At 34.5% G+C, this 26,685-nt stretch overlaps 1 protein-coding gene across 1 annotated transcript in view; it reads right to left on the bottom strand.

Moving 5' to 3' along the window:
* Positions 1–3,225: 3,225 nt before the first annotated feature.
* Positions 3,226–26,685, bottom strand: part of LOC126771757 (neuropeptide CCHamide-1 receptor-like) — a 251,636-nt gene continuing 228,176 nt past the window's right edge. The window contains exons 5-10 of the mRNA XM_050491838.1: positions 21,707–21,837; positions 12,976–13,164; positions 9,203–9,306; positions 8,476–8,613; positions 4,275–4,388; positions 3,226–3,383 (exon numbers count right to left, since the gene is read on the bottom strand). Of these exons, the coding sequence (XP_050347795.1) occupies positions 3,323–3,383; positions 4,275–4,388; positions 8,476–8,613; positions 9,203–9,306; positions 12,976–13,164; positions 21,707–21,837 (737 nt within the window). The 3' untranslated portion in view covers positions 3,226–3,322. The remainder of the gene's footprint in view (positions 3,384–4,274; positions 4,389–8,475; positions 8,614–9,202; positions 9,307–12,975; positions 13,165–21,706; positions 21,838–26,685) is intronic.

Genomic DNA, 26,685 nt, shown 5'->3' with positions numbered 1-26,685 from the left:
GTCTCCGTTAGAGTGACCACCGTCAGATTAAATGTCTCCTATTATATGAAATGAATTGCCATCCCCCTACATGTCGGTCTTATTTCGAAGCACGTTTTCAAATTTATTAATTAGATTTACTCTGCGTTTACAATTCATGTGTTTATCCATTGTGGCATATCGAAGAGATACGGAACCACACACGCAAGATAATGGAATAATGATTGGGTACTTCCTGATACGTGTTGTGCATACCAATCTAAGCACTCTAAAAAACAAACTCGTTACGGAAGATAAATTTAGAAGCTTTTTCGGCAATTTTCGTAACTTGCTGTGATCTTCGCTTGATCTTTGCTTGTAAAAGTCGAGATGGCCCAGTGGTAAGAACGCGTGAATCTTAACCGATGATCGTGGGTTCAAACCCGGGCAAGCACCACTGAATTTTCATGTGCTTAATTTGTGATTATAATTCATCTCGTGCTTTACGGTGAAGGAAAACATCGTGAGGAAACCTGCATGTGACTAATTTCACTGAAATTCTGCCACATGTATATTCCACCAACCCGCATTGGAGCAGCGTGGTGGAATAAGCTCCAAGCCTTCTCCTCAAAATGAGGAGAGGTGGCCTTTAGCCCATCAGTGTGTAGGTGTCGGTGTAGGCTGTGATCTTACAGCGTGTTATTTTTAAGTGTTTTTTTGCTATTGTATCTGATTAGTAGATTTTTAAATTTGCAGGATAATAATGTCTTTGAAAATATTTACTTGATGGTAGGGTTCTGTGCAAATCTGGATAGGTACCACCCACTCATCATATATTCAACCACTATAGTAATGCTTAATAATATTGACAATGTGAAGGAATTTTTTTTATGGTGCCAATGTCGAATAACTGTGGTAACCGCTTATCATCAGGTGACTCATATGCCCGTAATGTTCTACAACCTATATTGACGCTAATTACTTTACAAGTTATATTAATATATAGCGAATGGTTCAACATTCCCGTATATGTATATATATATATATATATATATATATATATATATATATATATATATATATATATATATATGTATATATATATATTCCGTATATATCCCGTTTCTGTAATTACACCGGCTCATTTTTTAACTGTATTATGTAAACTGATTTAAGTGGCTGTTAAACCAATACTACAAGGGTTATCTATAAATTATTACATTTTATTTATCCTGTAAATCTTTAGTATTTGCTATTTTTGTTTTTATATAAAACAAAAAAAAAAACAATTTAGTATCCGAGACAAAAGAGATACTTCACAGAAAGAAGTTTAATTTCAAAAAAGGATTTAATAAATGGAAATTTAATATTCATGAAATAGTATTGTATAAGTGTAAGAATTTCTCGAATTGCTAACGGCGAAGAAAACAAGTTTGTTTTCCCAACAAGGAAAAGCTCTTCGGCGTGAACGCTATGTCTTATTACGATAGTGCATAACGTTTGGTGTGATGTATGGCCCTGTTTTTATACACTACAGCCTTTTGCAGGAAAATATTACACAATTTAACGTTCTCCACAAAAGCAAGAGCTGAATAAAAGGTAACAAAACGCAAAATATATTGAAATAATAATATCGTTAAGCATTTGTGTATCGAAAAAAACTCTTCAATAGCTTCTAGTAAATTCCTCTTACTTTTATTCATTCATTCATTCAATCATTCATTCATTCCATTGATTTATTCTGACGAGCCAAATTGCACTCGGTGACAATTGTCTAACCATAGTTATTACATTATTTGTATTGTTTTGAATTGTATTTAAAGAATATTTTCATTGATCAATGCGTGTTTTTTAATTTTATTTTATTGTGATAAATGTTTTATCGTGTGTATAATTACGCACCACTCTGGGGAAACCTCCTTTGCCATTAATGCGAAGGTTTTTAATTTTTTTTCAATATGCAGCTCCAGTGCGAGTTGGTAGTTGTTCATATGGGGAAATTACATTCGACACAAGAGTCATGACTTTCACGGAGAACGATAAACTGTAAACACAAACAACCTACGCAAACGAAAACTTTATGGTGGTTGGTAGGGTTTGAACCCACAAGCTTCAGTTAAAATTTACACGTTATATCCACTGATCTGTGTAAGTAATTTATAAAAAATAAAATATAAATTCGCAATTTAAAAGATTGATAATACCGTTACAGTCATAAGTAAACTCGCCTTTTGAAAATCCCTCTAAATAAAACGTATCAGCTACAAAGATCATACACATATTTGAATGTTACTCGAAATATAATATTTACATACATTTTCTATGATCTCTTTGTATCATATATACGCGTTTCTTTAAAATATACGCAGCATTTTTTGTTAGAATATATTTTACGCGTTTTATTTTTATGTATTGACTGTTTAGTCCCTATTGTCTTTTTCGAGATCATAATTCGGGTTTTGTTTTTATATTCTGTGAATGACAATTGTCTGCTTTCATATTCAAATACTTTGTTTTATTTATATCGCGTGATAATGAAGAAGACAATTTTCAAGAATGACATATAGCACATTTTATAAAACCATTAAAGACTTAGTCATTAGGTAAGATGCCTCATGCTGAAAAAATGATTCGATTTATTAACGATTACTTTTTTCATTTTACCTTTCAACTTTTTTTTTACTATAAGATTGCTTAAAAAAATGTCTTAGATAATAGGACTTTATATTTAACAGATACATAATTGTATTAACTAACTGAATATGTTATTATTTTGTTGAGTTATTATTATTGGTTCTTGTGATTATAATTACGCATAATATGAGTGCGTTTTTCTGTGTATTAATAAATAAAATGCAAATGAAACACTAGCAACAAGAGCTTAATTAGAATATTCACAGGAAGACCACATAAAATATTTTTTTTTGCAATTTTTTTTTTAAAAAGTGAATCGATAAAAATATAACAGTTTTTTTACTTTTTGCAACTGGCTACACCAATGTCTAAATAATCATTGAATCACAAATCATTTTAAAAAATGTGGTTAGGTAATGGGCGTTGATTATAATTACGTTAATTTTTACTTTAAGAAAGTATAATACATAATAGAACATACTCGTAAGTTTAATATCCGTTAACATACATCACACTAACTGCGACCAAAATTATCTATCGGCAATAAAAAGCTCTCTGTACTTATGTCTTTCTTATCTAGATTAGTTTCAGCGAGTTTGAGGTTGTTATCACTTTCACAGCACTTAGGGAAGGGTGGCATGTTGTCCGGTTTGAACACGAGGCATTTCTTGTAGTTTTCTTTGCTGCGTTCCTGGTTGTTATTGGCCGTATTGTGCGGCCGATGCCTTCCTCAGAGATTTGATGAACCGTTGTTTAGGAGACGAATGCTGCTGTCTCGACCAACGCTTGTTCTATGGATCACAATGAAATAAATCAAAAAGGTTAAAGACATTACGTAATTTATTTGTAAATTGTTACTGAATTTAACTTAAAGTGTTTTGGAAGAACCTTATTTTTATTCGTGGAGTGTTTCGGGAAGATTGCCGTTCCCAGGTTAAAAATAGTATAAAAAATAGTATATTGCTAAAAATACACTGATCTTAATCCAATAAGTTTTATAAATAAAAACTTTTTTATCATATTTTCCGGCTTTATTAACGTTTTTAATCGTGGAATGATTCGGGAAGAACATAGTTCCCGACATCATTAAGTAATGTATTCTCTGATATCAATACGTCGGTCATTCCTCGATAAATAACGTAAGTAATATTGGAACATTTAATATTATAAACAATAACCAGCTATTTCAGTAGTAAAAAAACTTTCTTATTACTTTATTTTATACATAAATCAAATATTACTGTTAACACCAGGAACAAGCATAAACTTACAACTACCATTACCCGATTGCACAGGGTAGTAAATCTTTTGTTGGAAAATGACATACACTTTTACAACAGGATCCCAGAAAACTTTCAAAAATATTCAATTGAAAAACTTAAAAGAATCGTTAAGGAACGCTTGTGTGCTAAAGGATATTACAAATAATGAATGTTTAGATGATTGCACTCCTTGGGAATGAAACGATCGGCGAACGAACGCTTCTTATTGAATAAAGTTTTTTGACATTGACTATGTACGATTTCTTTTCGCTCATGGTTCAGCATTGTAAATATATTTTTGATAAGCGATTTTACTAGGTGTTTACTTTGACAAGGTATCTTAATAGAGGTTTCATTTTGAAATAATCAAGTTGACTGAAATAAAATTTTTGTTTCTAAAAAAAGCAATTGTAATCTTACGTGCGTGGCACCATACTGATGTTAGTTTTCCTGCTGGAGTGGAGTCGCCGTGACGTTGAAAGTGAGAGTGAGCCGCGAGCTCCATGAGCTGACCCGCTGCGGCACAGGAGGTACCTAAGAATGAGGTGTTATATAACAACATTTTTGTAGTAAATTCTTGGGTATATAGAGAGTAAAAATTCAAGAGTTGAGGCAATAGTATTTTAATAAACAAGTTCTACTTACATCTACGATTGTAATTAATAGGTAAGTGCATGTACATATACATAACCTTGGAGATGTTTTAACATTTTTAATAAAGTTTAATACATATAGTGACTAAAAACGAAATTATCGCGAATCTCGCATAAGTAGCGTTAGAAGTCCTATTTTGTCTGTTATTATTTTTTTACTAATAAGTTCATAATCAAATGTATGGGACGGATAGGAAAAATTTACGTCGCAAAAAATGTAACAAGGAATATGAATGATATAATGACATCAGCTGAGGAAAAATTTAATTCCATAACTGAAGAAATATTTGTTTATATATTTGTTGTTTACGTTGAATATTCTATTGTACATAAAATATGCCGTGGAGTACCGGCTTAGAATAGTACTCCCCCAATCTCATCCCGTGGGTGTCGTAAGAGGCGACTGAGGGACGGGGAAAAGGGGGGATGGGCAGCACGTCCCCTCTCCCATAAACATCTTACCCCCTACTGCGCTCGCCAACACGCCTGCCCAGCGCGGCGAGTATGGGCAAACCCCTCCCTTAATGGCAGATGCGCCCAAAAAAAGGCCCCCAGTTACCGGCAAGCCCGCTAGGCCCGACCAAGGTAGCGGTCGCGGTATCGGTAGGGCAGGGGGTGCTAAGAATCACCGGTTCACGGCAGGCTACCGTATAAAACGACTGAAAATGGCAACGTATAATGGACGCTCGATGAGGCTGGACCATCACCTCGCCGAATTAGAAGTAGAGTTAAGTCATATAAACTGGCATATACTGGGGTTATCTGAAGTCCGAAGACAGGGGGAGGACACGATAACTCTAGAGTCCGGTAACTTACTCTACTTCCGCGAAGGTGATAACCTCTCCCAGGGTGGTGTCGGTTTTCTAGTCAAAAAGGATCTCATTAGCAGCATTGTGGAAATCAGTAGTGTGTCGAACCGGGTAGCGTACCTTGTCCTAAAACTTTCCGACAGGTACTCCCTGAAGGTTGTACAGGTATATGCGCCAACTTCGACATACTCTGATGATGTGGTCGAAGCGATGTACGAGGACATCGCAAAGGCCCTCAACGACACCTCGAGGGCCCACTACAATGTTGTTATGGGAGACTTTAATGCTAAAGTGGGAGTACAAGATAGCGGTGAATCGAAAGTCGGACCTTACGGCTTGGGCTGCAGAAATCACAGGGGGCAAATGCTGGTAAACTTTCTCGAAGCGCAGGGGCTTTTTTTGATGAATTCTTTCTTTCAAAAGAAGCCTCAGAGGAGGTGGACCTGGCGAAGCCCCGATAACGTGACAAGGAACGAGATAGACTTTATCATTTCGAATAAAAGGCACATATTTAGAGATGTTTCAGTGATCAACAGGTTTAATACCGGAAGTGATCACCGCTTGGTTCGAGGCACTCTAAATATCAACTTAAAAGCCGAAAGATCGAGAATGATGAGGTCTACTCTCCGACCTACCATGCTCCAAGCTGCTCAAGGCTCCGAAAAGTTCCAAATGGAACTTCAAAATCAATTCACCGCGTTGGAAACCATAAGCAGCATTGATGAGAGAACCGACACGCTGGTCAAAATACTGCAAAACACATCCCGCAAGTGTTTTCCGCCACAGAGAAGAGACAACGCACCAAAACTCTCTGCTGAGACACTCGAGCTCATGAGAAAACGACGAGAACTACCATCGTTTTTGTCAGATAAGGCCTTAAACCGAACAATAAAAACGCTGACGCGACGCGATCTCCGACGCTCCAATACCCGTGCCATCAAGGCTGCGATTGAGCAAAATCGGGGATCGAAAGTGTTCGCTCGCAAGTTTGGGAGGCCGCGTCTGACAAAACTTAAAACTGAAAATGGTGGGGTCGTTACCTCTAGGCCTGAGATTGTCGGAGAAGTAGAGAGGTTTTATGGGCAGTTGTTCTCTTCAAGATCGGATAAACCCGTGGGAATCAGTATTGATGACCAGCGCGCCCCTCTTATGCGCCATTACTCCGAGGAGCTCCCGGTCGTTGACCAAGGAGAGATTAGGGCGGCTCTAGAACAGCTTAAAAACAACAAAGCTCCGGGAGATGACGGAATCACAACAGAGTTGCTTAAGGCAGGCGGGACTCCGGTCCTGAAAGAGCTAGCAAGCCTCTTTAATTCCGTCATCCAACATGGCAAGACCCCGGAAACGTGGAGCGGGAGTGAGGTGGTACTGTTTTTCAAGAAAGGTGATAAAACCCTCTTGAAAAACTACAGACCAATCTCCCTCCTGAGTCACGTGTATAAGCTGTTCTCAAGAGTCGTCACGAACCGTCTCGCCAGACGACTTGACGAGTTCCAGCCCCCAGAGCAAGCCGGCTTTCGATCAGGCTACAGCACCGTGGACCACATCCATACTGTTCGGCAGATTGTGCAGAAGACCGAAGAGTACAATCAGCCGCTGTGTATGGCATTCGTGGACTACGAGAAAGCCTTCGACTCCATCGAAACCTGGGCAGTGCTCGACTCATTGCAGAGATGTCATATCGATTGGAGATATATCGAGGTACTGAGATGTCTGTACAACGCCGCTACAATGACTGTCCACATCCAGGACTGTAAGACGAAGGCGATCCAACTGCGCAGAGGGGTGAGACAGGGGGATGTAATATCCCCGAAACTGTTCACCAACGCGTTGGAAGACGTTTTCAAAACGCTGGATTGGACTATGTATGGAGTCAATGTAAACGGCGAGTACATCTCACACCTTCGATTTGCCGACGATATCGTCATCATAGCAGAGTCGCTGGAACAACTCACCGAAATGCTGCGTAGCCTAGGCGAGTCTTCCCGGTGTGTCGGTCTCGGTATGAACTTGGACAAGACTAAGGTCATGTTCAATAGGCATGTCGTGCCGGGACCGATATACGTCGAGGGGAAACCTCTCGAAGTTGTTAGTGAATATACCTACCTAGAACAGATAATACAAGTCGGTAGGAACAACTTCGAGAAGGAAGCCGATCGAAGAATTCGCTTGGGATGGGCAGCATTTGGCAACCTTCGTCAAGTCCTCAAGTCGTCTATACCGCAATGTTTGAAGACGAAAGTCTTCAACCAATGCGTCTTACCTGCCATGACATACGGTGCCGAAACGTGGACACTAACTGCGGGACTAGTCCACAAATTCAAAGTCGCTCAGCGTGCTATGGAGCGAGCTATGCTCGGAGTATCTTTGAAGGATAAGATCAGAAATGAGATTATCCGGAAAAGAACCGGAGTCACCGACATAGCTTGCAAAATTAGCAGGCTGAAGTGGCAGTGGGCTGGTCACGTATGTCGTAGGACCGATGGTCGTTGGAGCAGACGAGTCCTAGAGTGGAGACCGCGAATCGGCAAGCGCAGCGTAGGGCGCCCTCCAGCCAGGTGGACCGACGACCTTAAGAAGGTGGCGGGCACCAACTGGATGCGGAAGGCGGAGGACAGGGAGCTTTGGCGCACCTTGGGAGAGGCCTATGTTCAGCAGTGGACAACGATTGGCTGTTGATTGATTGATTGATTGACATAAAATATACTAGTATGTTATTAAATAAGAAAAATTTTTTTACATGAATTACATACTTTTGAATTCAATTCAACACTTCTGCAACAATTTGCTTGCAAATATTTAGCAAATTTCAGCTCAATCGGTTTTGTGGAACTGGTATACAAGTAATGCGATACCCCCCCCCCCCACATACTAATAGGTAAATTTGAATAAATGCTTGAAAATAAATAATAATAAACAATGTGACCAATACTTTATAGTTAGTAGGTATAGTTTATTGACATAAGGCTTTAACATAAACTTAAAATAATGTATAATTAACAAAGTGTTATCATTGTTATAACTTAATGTAATAAGTAAGAAGGTTTTTTTATTTTCCAGGAAGGCAAATGACTACTCCACCTGATGGTAAGTGATAGTAGAGTCCAAACGCGACGACGGCCAGTACTCGTTAAAATTATTAGAAAAATATAAGCTTACCTATTGAAGTGTTTTCTGAATATCCCGCTAGTGCAATAGAGAGCAATGGGATTTACACAGCTGTTGAGGAATGAGAAGCAGAATCCAACTATTCGGAAGCCATGCCACCATGGGTTGTAGTCGTCTTGGGCTGTTGGGCTGAAGACAAAATAATATTAGACTTTTATTAAGCTTACGCTTATAATTATTATTTGTAAGTTACTAAATAAAATAATAAACGCGAAATTTACACATCCAGAAATTTGACTCCGTAGGTTAATTTGGATATCTACTGCTTATGAAGTCTAATATTATTTTTTCTAAAATGCTGTAAAATAAGAATTAAGCAAAACTTTTTTTTAAATCACATACTTAAATAATACAAATATACAATATTGTATTACTTATTTTACAGCCTTTTACGTTTAGAACTAATAAATGATATAGAATATTATTAATGGATTCAAAGAATCTGAGATGACGAACCTCAAGTTAATAATCATTGTAACATTTTAATTGGACTTTCATTTAGAACATATTTGTACTTCAGAGTAGCAACTTTATTGAAACTCGAAAATACTACAAAAATAATAATTTATTAATTTTAATTTCACTATATATCGAGGAGTGCTCAATATATTTCTTATGGTCATGGAACCAGAAGAATGTTTGTAAATGTGCCGTCTTTAGGCTGACCAAATACAGAGCCATGTATAGATCCAGCCTTGGATCGATCCCAATAACTTACCAATAATAGAACCACATCATAAACACGTGTGACGGTAGAAAACATGCGGCGAAAACCATCACAAACGCTAAAACGGTCAATGCAACTTTTCTGCGGGCACGCATCTGAAACAATTTTTTTTGTTATTTTGTTTTCAATAAAAAGGATTAGAAATCAAAAACATATTCGACATATGAAAATACACATGTGTTTTGCTCAAATTTAATTTTACTGGTGGTAGGGCTTTGTGCAAGCTCGTCTGGGTAGGTACCTCATCAGATATTCTACCGCAAAATAGCAGTACTTGATATTCTTGTGTTCCGGTTTAAAGGGTGAGTGAGCCAGTGTAATTACAGGCACAAGGACATAAAATCTTAGTTCCCAAGGTGGCGCATTGGCGAAGTAAGCGATGGTTAACATTTTTTACAACGCCAACGTCTATGGGCGTTGGTGACCACTTATCATAAAAACTTATACTTGTACTATAAAAAATAAATAAAAAAATCTTGAAACTTATGATAATGCAGTTTAAGACAGCCTTAATCTTTTAAAATCTTGGAATAATTTAGGGGACTATTCAAAAATTGTATCTCCATAATTAGCTTTAGTTGAAAATTACATACTAACCATGAACTACATGTGCCGTCTAATTATAAACAAAGTAAATTTTAATCAGGTGTTCTGAAAGGGCTATTTGACGTCATTAAAGTTGTAGGACGTCGTTGATTGAATGAGGCAGCAACGCTTTGTCATCTCATTTGCAGTGACCTCGTTGACACTTTGAATATTGTGCGACTTGTTCAAATTGAAATCAATAATCGTAATGTACATACATAATGTATATATGGGTTGTTTATATTATATTATTATTTGTCTAGCTTAATAAGCTTGGCTTATTTTAAGTGTCCAATTGCTAGAAGAGAGCTCCTTCCCTTAGGGAGAAATTTTGTTGCCTATTCACTACACAACTGCGAATTAGGTATATATTTGAATAAAGTATATAGTCTACTATTTTTTAAGTGAACATGCTGGGTTCTAAGATGTAAGATTTATACGCTTTAAAATACTTTACTCGAGGCTCGTACCGTGGGGTCTAACTCAATCCCCTCGATTAAAGGCAAATCGAGGCCATCCTATTCTACACAGGCTGTAGTCCTCTTCAGATCGTCTAATGCGAAAGCGATTCCGTGGCGCTCCTCGTTAAGACGGAAAGGGTACCACTGGTGTTTTAGTGGGTATTCCAATGTTTGGGGCGCAGTCGGCTCCTTGGACACCAGCGAGCCCCACATATCCCCCCACTGTTCCCGGGGAAACGCGTAACGCATTTTACCAGCGTTAAAAAAATAGGTTAAAATAGCACAGATTCCACACATAAGTTTAATTCAAATCTTGAACATCCCATAAGCGGTTAAACCCTGTTAATAATAATTTGATAACTACGATAATTAACGGTCTTTCGTTATAATGAATTTACGTCTGCGGTTTAGGGGACGTTGCATTTGTTGGAGTGGAAAATTTCAATATTTCATGGCTACTAGGATCTCAAATTAAGAGCCGCTTGATACATTTAAATTGAAACCGGCCAAGTGCGTGTTGTATTTTATGGTTCTGTATTAAAACAATGTCTGAAATAGCGAATGCATAACGTCTACTCAAAATCTTTACATACGCATACTGATTTTAAGTATTGCTAATATTTTTAGAGGTTTGCGTATTTTCATTATAATGTATTATTTTGTTTTAGAATAAGATTAATTAAAAGTAAAGAAATAGCTTGTAAACTGATGGCTAGCTTCGTGGCTTATTCCAACACCATTCATCCGATAGACACATGCACGATGTTTTCCATAAGTTTTCCTTATGGCGATTGACATAAATGAAGCACATGGAACTTCAGAGTTGACCGAGTTTGGAGCAATGTTCGGTTAAGATTTACGTGTTCACTCAGCAATCGACTCGGCTACAAAAGTGTGTGTGTAGGGTATGACAACGCAACGAAAACACAACAATCGGACGAAGTTTGACGTGAACATGACGTATCGTTGTTTAGAGACATGAATACAGCAGAGAATAAAGTTATTTTTACTTTCTTTATTTTTTATGAGACTATATTGTTATGTGGACTTATTGTATATTGTTTTTATTACTTGTCGTGATAGATTTTAGCTGACTTGCAGACGAATGTATATCGTGGGTATTTATAGGGTTCCATGCACGAGACCCTAAAAATAATCGTAGCACTTTTTTTGGTTCATAGTGACGAATTGCGTTAACGTAAAAAACTCATTTTTAATTTTATTTATAGTTGTACTTACTAGACGGGCGATGGTCAAGACGCTACCGTCCTTTTTTATTAATTCGGCTCAATTGATCTGAGTTAATAATATAAAGTCAACTCAATCTGAATGGCAAGACGTGGACTGAATGGAAGTGCTTATTGGAGCTGGGAAGAGCGAATTTCTATCAGTTAAGCGCTCAAATAAAGGTGCGGCATTCACAAAAGCAACCATTCGAAAAATCGGTTAAGGGACGATGAATTGTAAAATAAATAATAAGGACGACAAATATTGTAAAATATTTGAAGCAGGAATCAACATGTATACCTATAGATAGTATTATAAGAATTTTTTTTTTATATAGAATAGGAAGGTGGACGAGCATATGGGCCACCTGATGGTAAGTGGTCACCAAACGCCCTTAGACATTGGCATTGTAAGAAATGTCAACCATCGCTTATAGCCAATGCGCCACCAACCTTGGGAACTAAGATTTTATATCCCTTGTGCCTGTAATTACACTGGCTCACTCACCCTTCAAACCGGAACACAACAATATCAAGTATTGCTGTTTTGCGGTAGAATATCTGATGAGTGGGTGGTACCTACCCAGACGAGTTTGCACAAAGCCCTACCACCAGTTAATAAATGCAATATATTAACGATCATATTATAAATGCAAAAGTAGATTTGTCTGTCTGCGCAGCCGCGGGTGAAAAGTATTTATTATTATATTAATCACATATTCTAAGCAAATTAAACTTTTAAGATAATGTAATTCGACTCGCGGAACTAGCAGTTGTATTTAATGATACGAATATCAATTCAGTCCGATACCCCTGCGGGGATACGTTGTGACATTACAGGATCTAACTGTTCGTTAGGGTAGTCTTATCTTTATTGCAAGCACATAGCTAATAAACATTGGGAAACACGTCAGAGGAAGAACGTCGTCGTTTTGATTACGGGGCCATATAATATCGATCTTTATTATTATTTTTATTGAATGGTGGGACGAAAATTGTATACATCATATTTATATAGAAGATAAAACATATAATGTATTAATTGCTATTGTATATTAATATTAATTGTCATTTTTGTAATTGATCGTAATGCTGGTTTACAGTTATTGCAACTAGTGACAGCATCAACAGTGACCAGATCGAATGGATGAAATGATCCAGTGTGGGTTCAAACTCAGACAAGCACACCTGGATTTTGATGTGGTTAATATGTGTTTATAATATTAATCTCTTACTCTGCGGTGAAGAAGAACATTGTAAGGCCACGTGCATATGTTGTATAAGAATCAGCCACATGTGTGACCAATCCGCATCAATAAAATGAGATAACGATTTGCTGATGATGAGATAATTTGATTTATTGATTTTTATTATTTTTATTTATATATTGTTATTTGTATATTATTTTTATTATATATTGATAATTGAATTTGATTTAGACATTGAGATAATAATAGAATATATAACAAATATAAAAATATTGACTACTAACTTGTCTCTGAGTTCCTTGCATTTCACCCGGTACGTTCTGCGTGCTCAGTACGAGGTGGCGAGCCATCAGCACATAGAATAGCGCGATCACCGCCAAAGGTAGCGAGTAGTACACCAGGAACCGCATCAGGACCATAGTCCGCGCGTACGACTCCCCCCAGTCTTGGGGATAGGGGTAGCATACTAAAAACTGTAAAATGAAAAAAAGTGTTTTTATTAATAATAATTAAATGTAATCATCTTGTCTTACGTTAAAAAATTAAATTAAATTTTAGGTCAGATTAAACTCCATTCATAATATCGCTTTAAAGTATAATATATTTTTTTAGACCGAGTCAAGAGAAAATTACAACTACCTACCTACCCAAATTGATTATTTTTTGTCTAGTAGAGTACAGTATCAGCCTGTGAATGTCCCACTGCTGGGCTCAGGCCTCCTCTCCCTTTTTGAGGGAAAGGTTTTGGAGCTTATTCCACCACGCTGCTCCAATGCGGTTTGGTGGAATACCCATGTGGCAGAATTTCAGTGAAATTAGACACATGCAGCTTTTCTCACGATGTTTTCCTTCACTATCAAGCACGAGATGAATTATAATTACAAATTAAGCACAAGAAAATTTAGTGGTGCTTGCCCGGGCTTGAACCCACGATCATCGGTTAAGATTCACGCGCTCTTACCACTGGATGGCCCAGTGTCGGCTTTTGTCTTGTAATTTGAGTTAATACATGAAATATTATACTGAACATCGTAGTTTTCCTTAGAGGTGTAACTAAGTTTGTTAAGAGGCAATAGGTAATCTTTCATTTGATTTTGTATGGATAAATCCACTTCAAAATTAAAAATAAGGTATTGTATGTAATTTACTGATGGTAGGGCTTTGAGCAAGTTCATCTGTGTAGGTACTCATTAGATATTCTACCGCAAAATTTATGTGTGAAAAATTTAAAGATTACAGGACATTTCGTGATTGTTTTTTTAATGAGACAATTTAATGCTTTTATGTTTTTGATCAGATCTAACCCTTAAAAATTAAATGTAGCTTACATTTTTTTTAGTATAGTTAGGTGGAAGAACTAATGGCCCACCTGATGTTAAGTGGCCAACAACACCCACAGACATTGGCATTGTATTAAATGTTAACCATCGCTTACATCGCCAATGCGCCACCAACCTTGGGAACTATGCTGTTATGTCCCTCGTGCCTGTAGTTCTACTGGCTTACTTATCCTTCAAACCGTAAAACAACAATACTAAATATTGCTGTTTGGGTGTAGAACTTTTGATGAGTGGGCTCGCACAAGGCCCTACGACCAAGTAATCAAATTATGAGCAACACGTAAAAAACAAATTAAGTACAATATTGCCGGTCGCGCGGGTTAAATCTGAAATTTTGCTACCCTTACGCTCTTAATACACATTAACCTAATGTTTAAATAGTTCGTCTTTTACGAGGAGCGACCCTTGCAAAATCCTTTAAACGAAGTAACTTAATAATCCTAAAATATTTAAAAAGGTTTATTTTTTTTATTTGTAAAATTCCTAATGATAATTTCATTGTAAAAAAATCTAAAGTTAACTAATTTAAAAATACCTAAATATTGGTATCTCTTTCTCGCATAGGTTTAAAATGTATTGTAATATTTCATTGAGTTGACATATCATTAGATGTTTTCTGTCATAGATTAGAATATTTGTAACCTTATTTGTCTTTATAAAAACCTTAGGAGTACTATGATAGTATAGTTAAAAAAAATGTAGAGCTTAGAACCGATTACCTTTCAATTTGTATTACAAATCAATTGTAGTATCAATCAAAATATCATCATTGTAATAATTAAAAAAGTAACAGCCTGTGAAAGTCACACTGCCGGGCTAATGCCTCATCTCTATTTAAACAGAAGTTTTGGAGCTGTTTCCATTGCGCTTCTCCAATGCGAGTTGTAACTCACATATGCCAGAATTTCAGTGAAATTTCATGCGGGTTATTCACGATGTTTTTCTTCACCGCTGAGCACGAGATGAATTATAAACACATATTTAACATATGTAAATTCAGTGGTTCTTGCTTGTACTTGAACCCACATTTATCGGTTAGGATTCACGTGTAATAATCACCTCAGCTCCTTCAGGGTCATCCTCCTTGTGGTAAGCCTTGACAAACCATTGAGTTTACTTTAACTAAGTATTGTCTCAAGCTATGACTGATAATGTTACACCACTATGGTGTATTCGACACAATTTGTACAGTAGATATTCTGTTTTTTTATTAACCTCACTAGATTATATAAATATGTAGATTAAAACAAATAATTAATTGAAGCGAAACCAAAGTCTACGTTCAATATCTGCAGTGCAATTCTATAAGAGCTCACTTTATTACTCACCCAAGAAATGAAATCCGACGTATGTAATATACTATTTTGATGCGACAAAATGTTATGTTATGTTATGTTAAATTAATTATTATGGTCAATGTTGCATGTCATTTTATGACGTTACACGATCGATTCTGCGGTGATATTAAAAGACTGTAAGTCTTGTCTGTCTGACTGTTTGTCTTACAAAAATGTAACTTTATTCAAAATGTTTTCCTTTTTCCCCTTCATAACTGTTATTTTTTATACTCTGGCAACTCTTAGAAGGTGAAGTTTACGTTCATTTTGATTAATGGTAAAAGGCTTTCATCCACATACATTATGCGCCTGTAATACATATTCTTTATTGAATTTCCCGAGTCATGGTAAATTGTTATTGGATCACTTGAAGCTTATATATTTTAATTTCGCTATTTCGTACAATATAAATTATTTTTTTATTTACGTTACACAATATTTTTTAAATTATTATAGGCTATTTTAATATAGCAGACGTAATATTTTGTTTTTTACAGCGTTCAATATTAGGAATTGCTTTATCTAGTAACTAGTTAAAATACTTTTTTTTCAAATTGCTGTGTCACCAGACGTCTTGTCTTTCCCTTATAAAAAGTATACTCTCGTTTTTCGTCTTTTAAAAAAATATTTTATTTTAATTAAGGATATCAAGATATAGTATAACTTTGCTTCAATACGCGTTTTAACAAACTAAAGTACCAATATCAGTTGTACTTGATTATTTATTTAAATTAAATTAATTATTATATTTAATTCAAGTCCTTTTAATTATATTTAAAAATCTTAATACCTTTGTACCACATTCCTGCAGCGCATTCATAAATAATAAATTATATTATCAGCAAAATAGTTTTACTTCACCATTTAACCTTGAAATTGGGTGGTGCTCAATGTAGGTATAGATCAAGATAAATATCAAGCAAGACAGTGTAAACGGGCCTTTGTATAGTTTTCTAATTACAAGTCTGCTTGAGCAAGTTGTAATACAATTACAAACGAGCGGACTCGTGTGGACTAAACTATTTGATCTCCAGACTGTAGTGAAGTAAAGTATGAGATAGAACAGTGTCCTTTGGAGTTGAGTTTCAATGAGGTCAACTGAAGAATTTTTATACGTTAATTGAAAATCGATATAAGTGTGTGTTGGTCTACCTAAAGCATCAACTTTCCATGTAACGATAAAAAAGGCCTAGGTATGATTGTGTGTTTTTCGATAAAACGTAACCATCTCTGGGTAAAATGAAAACGACCTATAAAGTGACTGAAAGTTATCGATACAATAAAACGTAAAATTTTATGTCGAAGACTAAAAGCAGTTTTACTACTGATCTCGTAATATCATACGATTTCCCATCGGATACTCACGATCATACAAGTGCAGTTTTCAATAAATGTCATGTCGCTTACGAATTTATATCACAAGAATAATTTATTTCATAATATTGAGCATAGACACACAACCAGAGGACAAATGGAATACGTGGTCTTTAACCGAAGATTACACTTAGGATTAGGCTTTAAATTCTGGCAATTATTATTATGTTCTCATTAAGTATGGGCATATATTCTTTATTCATAAATTCGCATTGGTGCGCGAAGAAATAATTTCTAAAATAATGAAATGGAATTGTCTTTTAATAATCTCCTTAAGAAGGTTAAGAGGAGTGGACGCGTCATGCTTCGGTTCATCGTACGCTCAGAGAATCCTTATTGCGATTCATCAGGGAAATTCCGCTAGTGTTGATGCCAACATCCCGCTGTCTTAATTAGTACGCCGATGCCCATTGGCTGGAACATGTGAGTTTTGACCTGAGATAACGGGTTAAAGCTAAGCCGAGCACCAAAAAAATCTCGTGCTCTGCGGTGAAGGAAAACATCGGGAGGATACCTGTATGTGTTGTATGAAAATTTGCCACAAGTATGAAAATTCCAAATCAATTAAATGAAATACTAAAAAATGTATAAAATTAAGTACATAAGTACAATATAATAATTATTTAGTTTTGTTATTTTAAAATCGGAGCAAACAAATCAAGTCAATCAATCAAATAAGCCCAAGGCACGGACGTGAACACGTGTTCTTTGGAGAAATATATATATATATATATATATATTTACTTAAAGCCACTATGCAATAATTAATAACTCAATAACTGTTTGCATAAATTCCTTGTTTTCACTCACGACCGTCTCATATTGCATATAAAACTGTTTAAAATGAAAAATAGTTCACCGTAGGAATCCTTTATAAAACAAGAGCGCAGCTTCGAAATAATTAGCTAAATTTCTTCCTAGACGTTATTTGAATCATCTAAACGAGAAAGTGTCGTAATACACTCTCATGTGACTAAATCGAGTCAATACATATTCGCATACGAAGTTAGATAGAAGAATAGTTTTAAAAAAATAGTAAATTAATTTAAACGAAATATATCCGACGTTAAAGCTTTACAGTGTTTACAGTCTTACATTTTATATTATCATGAAAAAAGTTTAATTTATTTTTTATTATGATGTATTAGGATCAAATATATTATTATATAGATTGATTTAGGCTAAAATATTAATTTCAATCAACACTCATCAACGATCATTAAAGAAAAACATAAAATATTTTTATGGAAACAATAAGGCATTATCACGATATGGGATACGCGATACACGCATCAAAATTGCGTATCAAAGTCGATTTAATATTTCAAGAGGGAGAAAGAATACGTGAAATGCTCGAAATAATAAATGAAATCTATAATAACTATCATAAAATCAACAAACTTTATATTGCTGTCTTTATCATCAAAATCGGAGTGATTGCAATACTTTCACAAATTCAATAAATGAAAATGAATTAAATTTAAAATGAATTATTCCAAACATTCTAACGGAGAAGGGAAGGTAAAATAAATTTCTAGGAATTACTCGGTCAGCCTTGAAGATTCGCCTCGTCGCAAAAGTTTAATTTTGGGTAAATATCGTTGATTTCATTCGGTCAAAGGTACGGCTCAGGTAGAATTACAGTATGGTTACATTAGGTAAATTTTAACGTTTCAACGCCTTTAGGTAAAGTCTAATTACTATTTACAAGCATTTTAGTTACGTTTACCCTTTTAATGGTTGGTCTTAATGTTAATAAATAATTTAAAACTTGTATATACTAATATATGTGGTACTAGAACGACGATCGATATACAAGAAATTATTTATTTACATATTGTTATGAAAGTCAACACAGTTGTTATTAAAGGAAAGGTAAATTAAAAAAATAAAATTAAAAATATATATAAAATCCGACATGTTAAAAATTAATTACAGGCACAAGGGACATAATATCTTTTATAACCTAGGGAACAATTAGTTCCCTAGGTTGGTGGCGCATTGACGATGTAAGCGATGCTTAACATTTCTTACAATGCCAATGTCTATGCCGCTGGTGACCACTTACCATCAGGTGGCCCATATGTTCCTCCGCCTACATATACTATATAAAAAATCTTTAAATATTTTATTTTATTAATATGTATTTATATATATTATAATAAATATTTTCTAATATATTTAATGTAATAATCTAGATTGTGAATAATATAACTTTGTAATACTGATGGTACACACACAGACATGGTAAAACATATTACAAACATATTACATAACACACAAAAATATTACTCATTCCTTACTTTTATTTATATCGCCAATGCGCCACTGGCTTTGGAGACTAAGATGTTATGTCTGGTGTGTCTGTAGGTACAGTGGCTCACTCACTCTTGTAAATCGAACACAAAAACACAAAGTATCGCTGTTTTGCGATAGAATATTTGATGATTTGTTTTTTGTTATTTGTTAAGAATATTCAAATAAATATTTGAATATAGAATGCCAAAATATAACAAATATACAGCCTCTAAATATCCCAATGTTAAGGCTTAGGGTTAAGGCCTCTACTCCTTTTTTTAAGGAGAAGGTTTTGGAGCTTATTTTACCACGCTGCTCCAATGCAACCCGTATTGGTGGAATACACATGTAGCATTTCAGTGAAACGCAAAAAAATGCAGGTTTTCTCCCGATGTTTTCCTTCACCGTCAAGCTCGCGACGAATTATAACACAAATTAAACACATGAAAATTCAGTGGTGCTTCTAATAACAAATATATGATAAGATAACGTAATGCTAACAATACGTAAAGATAACGTAATGCTGTTAGTGATTTTTGATTATAAGCAACATACTTATATTTATTAATTGAATAACATAAACGTATAAAATAAAACACTAATATTTATTTGGGAGCAAATGTTTTATGTGGCTTGCAATCTGTTTTACTGTTGCAAGGACAGTAAAGTCCAAGGGATAAGTGGTCCAGTTACAAAAGACGTTATTCTTGTCAAGATCACTTTACAAGTTGCCTCCTAAGTTTTCTTTATATTGAAACCACACGAAGGGACAAGATAAATAGCACTCGAGAGAAAACACTCTTGATTTAAAAATATATTTGTACGAGAAAGTTAAAAGAATATTTTTCTTCAAGTATATGTTCGGCGTGTAGATAATAATTAAAAATAAATGTTCTTATTATTAAAAGAGCCGGGTGATCTAGCGGTTGAAACGGTTTCCTTTGAGTTAAATTGATTCCTGTTTTATCAGTAATCGTTACGATATATAATCGATATACTATAATCTATATCTATGCTTCCTCTTCATTAAAAAAAGTATTAAAAGTAATAGAAGTAAATGTCATTAAGTATAATTATTTGCTTTTATTCTTAAGCTTTCTTTCATAAGACAATTATATTCACATCGGAATATTAAGTAACACTTTTTTCCGCAAACACAAGGGCACAGGGGGTGTGAGGTTTCCGCGCGGCGTATTTATCGGTAACGCCAAATCGAGTATGGTCAACGACTTAACCGTTGATCGTTTGTTCAAATCCAGGTACCACAGTATTTCGATGTGATTATTTTTTGTTTATAATTCATCTTTTGCTCAGCGATGAAAGAAGACATAATGAGGAAGCCCGCGTGTGTCTTATTTTATTGAAATTCTGCCACATGTGGATCCCGCATTTGATCAGCGTTGTGGAATAAGTACAATAAGTTATAATGGATAAGCATAAGAATAATAAAATTTCAACAAAATCGATTAAATGCAGTATTAAAATGATTGAGCAAGATTTGAGTTATACATTTTAACAAGCGAAGACTTCAAAAATAAAGAAAAATTTACTAGAGTTAATAACCTATTAAGCTACAATAGGTTTAAATATTTTAAATATACTCTTAAGCTGTCCGAAGTCGATGCCAAGACCATAAAGACTAAACTACAATGTTAGTAAAGTGAAAACATTAATCGTCGCAATCCTATTCTGTACTGTGTGCTTATAAATATAACTGAAGGCTTCAAATTTTTTCATCTTATATATTCATTAAAATATATAAGATAATATCACTAAAAGTGACCTATAAATAATTAATGTATAATCAAGATAAAATCCTCTTTTCTTGTATTTAGTTATTTTATGGTTCTTTAGATTGCCACCGTGCAGTTGTCACTAGTAATTCAGGTACCACTATTTTTCAACTCTGTATTTTCATGTATTTGTATGTACTTTGTTTGTTATCTAATAAAATAACCCATGCCTGTTTTTTTTACAATTCATTGAAATATTATGTCTGGAAGACCATCTCCATGTTGTAAAATGTAGACGAAAATGTTACTGGCTCAGCTTAACATTTAAAAAAATCTAGAAAGATTATTATTACTTTGAGCAAATAATTCTCAAAACACAAAAGTTATTGAGAAGTAAGAGAATGGCAGTATAGTCAGTAAGTGACTACTATTATAATCACCTTTATAACTAAAAAAAAACTGAACCGATTTGATAAAAAAACACGTTTTTACCAAATCCATTAAACTTTCGAATTCGGATATGACGTTGAAAAATAAAAAAACTATGAAAAGTAATACGTTGATGTATTGATTTTCACAGTCTAATAAACATTCTCGAGTTTCTGGAAAAAACTGAACATTATTATACGTCAAAGATAAATATGCATTTTTGGTACCGGGGTTTACCTCAATAAAAAGTTTAAATCAACAAAAGCCGCGAAAACATAATTACAACCTTCTCTACTTTTTTCGTTTATAGTCGAATAATTATTATTACTACATACTCATAAAGGCTAACTTCGATTGCATAGATTGAGTAAATTGATAAAAAAGCCTTTAAATTTACGGCAAGATCCGGCAAATCAGAGCAATCAAATCGAAAAGAAATTTCACTTGCACTTAGTTGCAAACACACCCTAAGTGTAATCTGTTATATATTTTTAAACATTTTACCTGTTTCGTAGGATTTACGACGAATGCCCGCAGATAAGATCCGAGGTAGGCTGGTATGGCAAGCACGGCGGCCAGAATCCATATACCAATTGCTGTCGCAACAGTGACACGCGTGGCTCGTCTACTACCGCCTGAGAACAAAAAAATGAAAGTAGTTTTATTATCTGTAGAGTTGCGCCAAGGTAATATACCGATTTCATGCAAAACAAATACACGCGATTCGATATCGCATCGTGACATATTGCGACGCGGTGTCGTGACAGGAAATCGAGTCGTTGGCGAATCCTCGTGTGGAAACTAATTTTTTTTATAAGCGACATGAATTCGTAAGATTTTTATAAAGAAGCTTTTTTCGGTATTTAATATGGAAATTATAAGAAAGGATATTAATATCGCTGTGACGAAATGCAAAGTAATTAATTGTTCGAGATAGCGTCACAAAAGTTGTCAGCTCGATATTGAAATATATATTAAATATATCTTGTATTGCTTTGTTTTAAGTAACATTGAAATATTGCTATCTGTAATAATGTCTGAGTCCCAAAGGTTTCATAGGGGTCCGTAGAGAAACTTAAAATTTGGGTAAACATTCGTTTAAAGGTCAAGAAATTCTAAGTAACAGCCTTGAATAACTCCAGTAATATGACAAAGAGAGAGAACACGACAAGAACAAACGGCTTGACACAATTTCCGACACGCATAACTGAATTAATGTTAATTTCTCTCATCATTAAGTGACTTAATGAAAACAGTACGCAACACAGGACGTGTATTATAACATCTCCTGCGTTAGATGGCTAGTTTGAGAGATTAATCGCCTTAATCGAAATTTATTAAGACATTATTAATTATTAATATTACATCAGTACCTATTAATATTCACGGTCAAAGATCAGTATTACATATATATATATATATATATATATATATATATATATATATATATATATATATATATATGTATTTGGGTTTAAGGAGCGAGTGGAAAAAAAAGCTATAATGTAATTATAAAAAAATGCTAAATACGCATTTTATTAATATATATACAACAAACAAACGTAAAATTGAACGTAGAGAACGTGTCTGAAACTTCAGAAAGTGATAAGTGACATTAACCTATGACGCACCAACCACGCAAGCACGACTGAATTTACATACTAATTCTGTTTATAATTCATCTCGTGCTCGGCGGTGAAGGAAATCCTGACGAAACCCGCATGTGTCGGATGCAGAAAGACTTTAGTCCAGGAGGATGTAGGCTAAGGTCCAGTAGTAGAATATTTACAGGCTGTTCTGTAAAAATAAGCTTGGGACAAATTATCTTATAGGTCTATAGCAAGAGAATATGAGTGAGAATGAAACGATGGTCATGTTATAAGCATATAATATAATACAGTAACAACCTGTTAATGTCCCACTGCTGGGCTAAGGCCTCCTCTCCCTTTTGAGGAGAAGGCTTGGAGCTTATTCCACCACACTGCTCCAATGCGGGTTGGTAGAATACACATGTGGCATAATTTCAATGAAAATAGACACATGCAGGTTTCCTGACGATGTTTTCCTTCATCGTCAAACGAGATGAATTATAATCACAAATTAAGCACATGAAAATTCAGTGGTGCTTGCCCGGGTTTGAACCTACGATCGTCGGTTAAGATTCACGCGTTCTAACCACTAGGCCATCTTGGCTTTTTATATAATATAATAATCATACCATTAATGACTATTATATTTTACGAGTTATTACGGGTCAAACGTAGGTGTAAATGGAAATGTCAAACGTCCCACGCATTTGCTTGCTTACGTATAAGTAACAAGTGTTTATATTGTAACAATATATTATATACTTGTTCAACTACGAACTATTCGTTTGTCCTATACTTGGAGCGGCATGTACAAAGTGGGCTTAAATTATCTTGTTCATAAATTTTTCCATTACTAGTATAATGGCCTAAGAGCCAGCGATAGGCAGAGTTACGGTATTTTAGCAAACTCTATATTGACGCTACGCTATTTCACCTGCCGTAGGTAAAATGGGGATTCACTATTCCAGTCGATGGTTCTTTTGGGCGTGTTTAGAAGTAAAAAAATCGTCGAAATTTACTTTTAAAACGTGATCGCAGCATGTTAGCCGTTTTAATATGTTACAGTATACATTTTCTTTTTATAAATTCAATGACACACTCACTCCGTTTCCTTTGTGTTTTATAAAATTTCAAAGGTTCGAAAATTTTATAAAAAATTACATTATTTCAGCATAGCTGAAATTTATGTATGCTTTTTACAGGGTTCCGTAAAATGTTTGTTGTGATTTTTTCTATTAATTTATTGTAACCATTTATTATGGATTATTAAACTGATATAAATGTAAAATTAATTTATTTTAATTACGTTTTCAATAATATTCATTTTCTTGTATAGGTTGGAAATTTCGAGGGTAACGGTAGGCAATCACAAATTTTTGCAAGAATTGTACGTACACTCAGCAAAAGAATAGCAAATTCCCACAAAAATAATCCATTCTGTTTTGTTTTTTATAACTATAAAAATTTCGAAGGCTTTACAAAAAGTCATTTTAATTAAATTTATATATGCCGTGCTGATCAAGCACTAACTCTTTTATTATCTATGTATTCTTCAACAGAATAATATTTGTTATTAAATATAAAGTATATTTTAATTGAATTTCATCTTTGACATTACATTTTAAGAAAATACACGTAAGAAACTTAAAACTTAACCAAATAAAATTGGTTCGCTAACTTCAGATAAGGAGATTAGAGCATTATTGAATAAAGCGCTTAGTCACATAACTTTTAACTTAGCATCAAGTAATTTAGTAGGTTCAATTACAAAAATCCTTCTTTAGGTAAGAGTAAGTCTAAGTTACATAATTATGAGGCTGTTACTTAGCAGTAACTTATATAATAAGCTCAACATTTTGGCGTGTCACACTTTCAATTAACTTCGTTCTACTGGTTCATATATTTTAAGATATATTTTTATTATATTATGTATATTATATTTTTAGAGTATATTTTTAATATTCAATTTATTGGTGTCAACAATTGTTAGTGAAACTCATTCGCTTTATCTTCATTAGATTTTTGCTGTCATAACAAACAGTTATACTATTTATTTTAATATTGTAAATGAATAGTATTGATAGTAACCCTGTCTATCTGTCTGTCTCTCTGTTACACTTTAAGCAAGTTTGAACCCCAAGGTTACTTTCTTTTATACCTAAACCCCTTCCCCCGTTACTAACACGCAGGCAAAGCCGCGGGCGAAAACTAGTCACTATTATAAAAGAAAAGTAACCTCCACACGTGTCTCTGAATTGAACAAACTTAAAAACTATCGAACCAATTTTTTGAACAGTTTTCATTAATGAGTGCAGCGGTTCATTAAGGCTATCTCTAAATTGGCTGAAATATGGCGACGATTGTTGAAGATGCTAGAAAAAGGAATGTAAGGAATGGTAAATATTTCTTATGGTGCCGATGTCTATGGGTGGTGGTCCATCAGGAGGCCCATTTGCTCGTCTGTATAGTTAAAATATGTATATATAAATAAGTATATATTACCTTTTACAGTATACCTTTTACAAATAAGAAAGAAATGTCATTTTATATTATAAACTTGTAAAAAGTTTGTATTACATTTAAGAAAAAAAAAATCCAAATTCATTTGTTAATTCTATTGTTTTTTTTTTGTTATGCCACATTTTTCTTGTTTATTACATGTCTCAACCGAATTAAAATCGTATTTATTATTTTACCTGAATATTCCAAACACAGTCCTAACTATTTTATAAAAAAAACGTAGTTATACTATACATGAAAAAACATCCTTTGTTTCTTATATCATACATAGACCACCAATTACGTCGTTAATAAAAAAACATATTTACCTTACTTATAAAGTTGCTTAGCTGGTGATTAGTTAACTTTAATATGTTAGGTATTAATTATCATAATGAGGACATAATATTATGGCAGATGGATGTGGAGCGTGGTTAATACTGATTATATTAAATAAAACCAATTATCCAACTCGGCTCGTTTTATTACAGTCCTCCACGCTGACAACTCTTATAATTATACCCGCCTTTTTTAAATAAAAACCGTGTTGCCATCCCAAAAATGTTAAAAAAACAAATACGGAAATTCTTACGACATAATTATTAATATACTTAATTACAAAATTAATTAAATATGAGAAAACAAAATAAAATCAATTAATTATGAGAAAACAAAATTCTAAGTCTAGTCTTCTAGATAGATTGTTATATAAGCACTGTCATTCTTTTTTGTCTCGCCACAACAGCGCCGCAGCGACTGATTTAAGAATGAGATGTGGATTTCCGCGGAATGAAAATGTAGTAAGCGTATTTTATTTTTATAAAAATAAAGCGAAAGGATTTTACAAAAAATTACAGCTAGCATAGTCTTAGATATAATATAAAATTTTGTTAGCAATTTCGCTTAATACCCTCTCTCAATCACTTTAGAGGCTTTCATATGTCTCAATCACTGTATGTTCAAGTCTGCTTGATCCATATCACCTTTATTAACAAACCCAATTAAATATGAAGTTACGCATCTTCTTCGAGATTAGGGCTTAATATCATTATTAGTAATTGCTTTCATATAGTTTAATTTTTATATAGTTTTAATATAGTTTTAATTTTGTCCAGAGGGTGGATCTACCAGTTATCTGACCGATAGCTGGTTGGAATCGCTACGGGTACGCGACCCCGGACTGCTCTAGCTACTAGTGTCACATTCCTGTATCTTCCGTGATCGCAGTATCCTCCCCCCTCTCCTTGATACGTTGTTTCCCAAAATTATCCCAGCGTCACGCCAAAGAAGAAGGAAAACTAATATTAAACCCGGAGCGGTGCCTCCGTTTAGGCGTAAGCCAGTCACCTGCGGCCAAACCAGCACCACACGTATTGACTCGTCATTCCTGCGGAT

The sequence above is a fragment of the Nymphalis io genome, chromosome 11 (assembly GCF_905147045.1).
Source record: "Nymphalis io chromosome 11, ilAglIoxx1.1, whole genome shotgun sequence".
Classification (NCBI taxonomy): Eukaryota; Metazoa; Arthropoda; class Insecta; order Lepidoptera; family Nymphalidae; genus Nymphalis; species Nymphalis io.
This window is presented reverse-complemented; position numbering and strand designations above follow the sequence as displayed.